This window comes from Limulus polyphemus, unplaced genomic scaffold (genome assembly GCF_000517525.1).
Source record: "Limulus polyphemus unplaced genomic scaffold, Limulus_polyphemus-2.1.2 Scaffold5642, whole genome shotgun sequence".
Taxonomy (NCBI): Eukaryota; Metazoa; Arthropoda; class Merostomata; order Xiphosura; family Limulidae; genus Limulus; species Limulus polyphemus.
Window position 1 is genome coordinate 41,108 of NW_013671252.1, and position 5,334 is coordinate 46,441.

General features: G+C 30.9%; 1 protein-coding gene across 1 annotated transcript in view; it reads right to left on the reverse strand.

The window, feature by feature from the left end:
- Positions 1-4,885, reverse strand: part of LOC106472828 (phosphoenolpyruvate carboxykinase, cytosolic [GTP]-like) — a 22,904-nt gene extending 18,019 nt beyond the window's left edge. Inside the window, exons 1-3 of the mRNA XM_013933495.2 lie at positions 4,531-4,885; positions 1,494-1,757; positions 1-38 (exon numbers count right to left, since the gene is read on the reverse strand). Coding sequence (XP_013788949.1) covers positions 1-38; positions 1,494-1,757; positions 4,531-4,559 — 331 coding nt within the window. The 5' untranslated portion in view covers positions 4,560-4,885. The remainder of the gene's footprint in view (positions 39-1,493; positions 1,758-4,530) is intronic.
- Between the last annotated feature and the right edge of the window lie 449 nt (positions 4,886-5,334).

The following is a 5,334-nucleotide window of genomic DNA, read 5'->3' on the forward strand; positions in this document are numbered from 1 at the left end:
CACGAGCCACATCTGCAGGATCAGTACGTGCTAACCAACTAGAAAAAAAATGCACAAACAAAATTTCTTTTAAATACAGAAAGAAAAAAAAAAAAAGTTTGACCACAGATGTATATACTAAATCTAATAAAAAAAAAAAACAATTAGAATTGTCCAAAGTTGTTTGCTAAAATCAACTGAAATATCTTAGTATAATTAAAATCATAAATAATATCCAACATTTAACCGGTACACAATTAAAAACATTCTACTTAGGCTTATCTATGGCCTTCAAAAAGTTGACGACTCTACATGTTTCGACGTTACAACGTCATCCTCGAAACATGTAGAGTCGTCAACTCTCAAAACACTGGCAAACGACCAATATATAATTCATTCATTCATCCTGGAATGCCAAAACCTTGGCTATTGGCTGAGTTGAAGACATGAAGTAAAAGATTGCAGGTCCTGTTTAATACGAGAAAGTGCAGAAGTAAATACAGGAATCAATACAATAGTGGATATACCACTTTTATAAATCAAAGTAGATAAATATTGTCATGGTAAACAAATATTCTGAGTGTACAAAGCTAGTAAAACAAAAAAAAAAGTCACTTAAAATTACTTAAATGGATGTAATATAACTCTTCCTTGAGTTGTATGTGTTACATTGAAAAAAAAAAAAAGTCTGAAAACATTGTAACCCCAGAAAACAGGAAATGTTTACTCTACAAAGTTGGAAGTTTCCATACTTGATCCATAGATGGTGATGAAAAAGAAGCAGGCTCTATTCCAAATTTAAAGCAACTGAAAGTAAATAATAAATGCACTCAGAGGAAGGCAGTTCTTGAAAATATTCTATCTTACTGTCATGACCACCTTTAGTACCAGAGTTCCCATTAAAAGAGCCCAACATTCTATGGAGGTTTACAGTCCCTAATTTCTCATATAATTATTTCCATAAACTCAAAAAATCTATATGAATTATATTCCACACATCTGACAGAATAAGCCCAGTAGTTCCCAAATGCTAAGAAAAGTCAACAGACCTTGTTTTTATATTCACATAACTTCTATAATGGGTTCTTTTTCAGTTACATGAAGCTCAGAATTTGCTAAAAAAAATACTAAAATGCTAACATTTATGGAATCAGTCATGACACCAGGAAGATAACTGACAAAAAACCATATATAAACTGTACGAACAATATACGGAAAGTGGCTAGATTTTGTTACAGAAATGTGGTGGCATGCATGAGAACTAGTTATTAAAGTACATTTTTAGCCTTAACTGGTTCACCATTTCTGTTAGTAGAAGACAATGTTAAAAAAATGGAGTTTCCACTTAATATTGAGCAGATGAGGAACTAAAAGATGAAAGATGGTAATATTTACTTTTCTGATACAAGCTATATGCAACAGCTCCAACTTATGATAGAGGCAGATTACCAAATTTATTTACTACTAAATCATTTTCATAAGATAGCTGAAGAACGTAGTTTTAAAGTACTTACTTATTTTCGTACTTATTGAGCTGAAATATCACTCCCTGTTTCTGCATCATGTGAAGAAGATAGTCATTCTCTGCTTCACTACCATCACAAATGTGGATACTGTCTGGCTGACATAACTTGGCCCTCTCTTCCACAAAGTCTCGGACGTTCGGTTGTAATCTGCTTATGTCTCCATGAACAACACTAAACAAACGACTGGTTACTGGAACCCATTTTCCAACACTCAGAAAAGAGTCTATACTTCTTGCAAGGGGTTTTCCACACCTAGACAAACAATCAATGTTTTTTTTAATCACCATGATTTCTTGTTCTTACAATATATCTCAAGTCTTATTTAAATTATATTTCATAAAAGCATCATTATTTCTTTTACCTTATACTTAATAATACTTTGAAGCTAATTTCAAAATTTATCAATACCAAAAAGGTCAGACTTACTGCGAGAGCCAGATAGCTGGCTTGTGGAGAAATTCCACCTCTTATAGTTTATAGCATGTTAAAGTAGCTACACTAGTTATTCTAAATTGGTCATCAATTTAATCCTTCATTGCTTTATCTTTTTCAGTCATTCACTCTCTTGTTTTCTATTCATTGGTGCTAATGTCACCTCATACAATTGTTTTCATTTGTTCTATAAGTGGGAGTGTTCCATCGTTTCTATCTTATAGTGAAGAAACTAGAGCTTCAGGAGTATAACGTATAATATTAGCTACATCATGTCTGCAAGCTATTCTGTACAAGATAGCTTCTCTTGCCTGCTTTCGTGAATCTTGTTTGTCAACAGATACTGCAAGAACTTTTGAGGTTGAAACACAATCATGTAGTGCTTTCAGTACAGTAAAATATTTTGTAGCTTGATACACTGCTTTTACAGTCAACTATAATTAGATTCAGTTAATTTAATCTCAATGTAAATAAACCTGGCATGGAGCTACTTCCTTAATTCTTTGCTATTAACCAAAGATACATAAATCAACATTATGACATTTTATTACAAGTGTTAGAGCTTTGATTCTGTCTTGTTTGAAAGTAGAATTTTCTTTTCCTGACAGCAGCAAACTTATTGGATCTGAAAGGTTACACTTAAATGCATTTGATCTTAGTCTTTGTTGATTTAGGATTAGTTGATGATTTGCATTAAGTTAATACATACAGTCAGTAATAATGCTTTTAAAAGACTTACTGTTACTTTAGTATCTTAAATATTTGCTTACAAATACATATTCACCATGAAAGGAGTGACAAAAAATAAAGAAATTAACATTTAAATATATTTTTAGTTTAATTCTTTAATCTTAACATCTTTGTTTTGAACTATTTCAATAATTTATAATTACTTTTCCAATAAAGACTCGTATGCAAATTTAAATAGATATAATCAAAATTTTGTAGTTTGTTTAGAATTTCATTCAAGCCTTTGTCAACTTTTTCACAGTGTGCAGGTGTGTTGACTTTTTTTTACATAAACAGAACACAAATTTAAGCCCTAAAACTCTCGGGAAAAAAATACATCACAATCAGTTTCAGTGTTAAACTTACGTCAATTTCTAAGGTGCTTAAATTTAAAAAAAAAAGGTCACCAGAATAATTTATAGTTGAACTTGAAATATTAAAACGAATTTACATTGTAGAAAACTTTAAAACAATCTAATTACTTCAACAGATGGCTACCGGTAACCTTAGTTATAAACTGATAAAATTGGTAGCTAAAATGAAATTAACTACTATGTCATGTTTAGCTTTAAGTTTAACAAGAGAGAAAGCACACCTAATTACTCAACTCTTTGAATCTGGAACGTTGCCAATGAATGAGTATAAACGTGAGAAACCACTATGGTGTGTGAACAGACAGAATGCACACACGACACGGATGATAACGAATGTGCTTTATAATTTAGTAATGGATACAAAATTGATATTTTAGATTTATTCCGTAAGTTTTTTCAAATCTGTATAATAGCATAATAAGTAACTTATAACCATTTCTTAACGACAACTATAATAACGTAATGAAGAAATAACAGTATTAACACTATAGTAATATTGTATGTCAACCACATGGTTATTTTTAAAAGTGAACCCCAAATTATACTGTTTGGGTACATCCTATTTTATCCCTTAAAATTTCCATACTGTATTCAAGAAATTTTACTTTATTTCAAATTGACTAAAATTCTGTGTTAAAAAAATGGGGTTAATTTACACTAATGGCAGTTACTTAATTGATCTAAAACTGTCAGTGTTAGCCATATGTAATTTAACTTACAACTATGCTCTAAGTAACGGTGTGAAAATGAACCTGCGACAGTAGGCAAAGCTGAACTGAAATAGAAATTTAGTTGCAAGCGGTCACAGAGAATACATAAGCTTAAAAAAGATTTTTATTAATATAAACAAAGTAAAAGAACGGTCTTTATATCTACTGAATGCATATTTATTACCTCAATATCTCGCTCTTACTGGAGTTCAGTTATCGGTAACTTATGAAGTCCGCTAATAATAGTAATACTACTAGTATTACAGTAGTAATAGAGAAATATTGAGCTACGAAAAATCAATCTGGAGATATAGATATTTATTTACACTCAGAAATATTTCGTAATAAACTCCACTTTTCGTTAAACAAAGGTAGGAATAAATTTTAAAAGACTTCACTGCTTCGTCGGCACTGGATATGGTAGATTTTCTTATGCCCAGAAGAAACGCACAGAACATCAGCCGTTTTTAGTTTTATGAAATCACATGAGCTCAGAATATTGTTACCGCGAGTTAATACGACAATACTATTCAATCATCAACAAGAAACCTAAATACTCCCTAATTACACTATTTAAAATGTAATTAGTATTTTGCATGTGTCCAATTTGATTTAGAATTTAATACTTTTACGTTTTTCATTGTGATCAATATATCAGACAGTGTGGTTGATATTTTTAATTATATTCTTTCTTCTTTACCTTAATTCACTCATTAAATTTAAAACTTTAAGTTCTTAGATTTAGAATTAATAATATGAATAATATTTTCTGTGACTCACCTGGTAACCCAATAATGGATGGGCGGCATACTGATTATGTGCTATTATATACTTTAAAAAATATTTAACAATTTTTCAAAAACTTGTTGGGGCTAGACCGCGTATAAAGTTACTCCTCTTCTGCTCGGTCCTGTTAAAAAGTACGATGTTCCAACTGAAGTAATAACTTATCCCTTAGAATCAGTGATTGCGTAATTTTCGTAGCGAAGGCACGGCTCGACCTATTTCTTCCGCCAAGGTTTAGTTAGCTAGACAAATAGCGCAATTTGACCATACAGGTCATGCCCTATGTAACTCTGTTAAAAGTGATTTTAGATTTCTGTAAAATTTAATAAATACAAAATATGTATTTTATATTATATCAAAATTCACAGTGAAAATAAAACTAAGAACAACTGTAGGATGTTTTTGAAGCATTAGAGTTGGAAATACTTTCAACCTCGGATGAAACATTGTCAGCTGATATTGGAGGCGTGATATCTGACGTAGTTCTCTTCTTCCTTTCTCATTGGATGTTGAAATTTCTCTCCAGTTGCCAAGAGCGAACATGTCAAGGGTATATTCCGTAAAAATGATATCTTATTGGTATTTTTAATTCATATTTATTTACAGGGGAGTTAAGGGACTGTTAATACGTGTAATAATAGGTCTAGGGAAAAAATATTATATAAAAAACACTTTTGTAACTTGTTTAGTAAAACACACTTTAATTTATTTCGATAGCTTAATACTCTTGTTTTACTGTCTTTCTCCTTTTAGCATGCTTGATATTAACCCAAATTTAAATTCTAGCCAAGAAGTTAA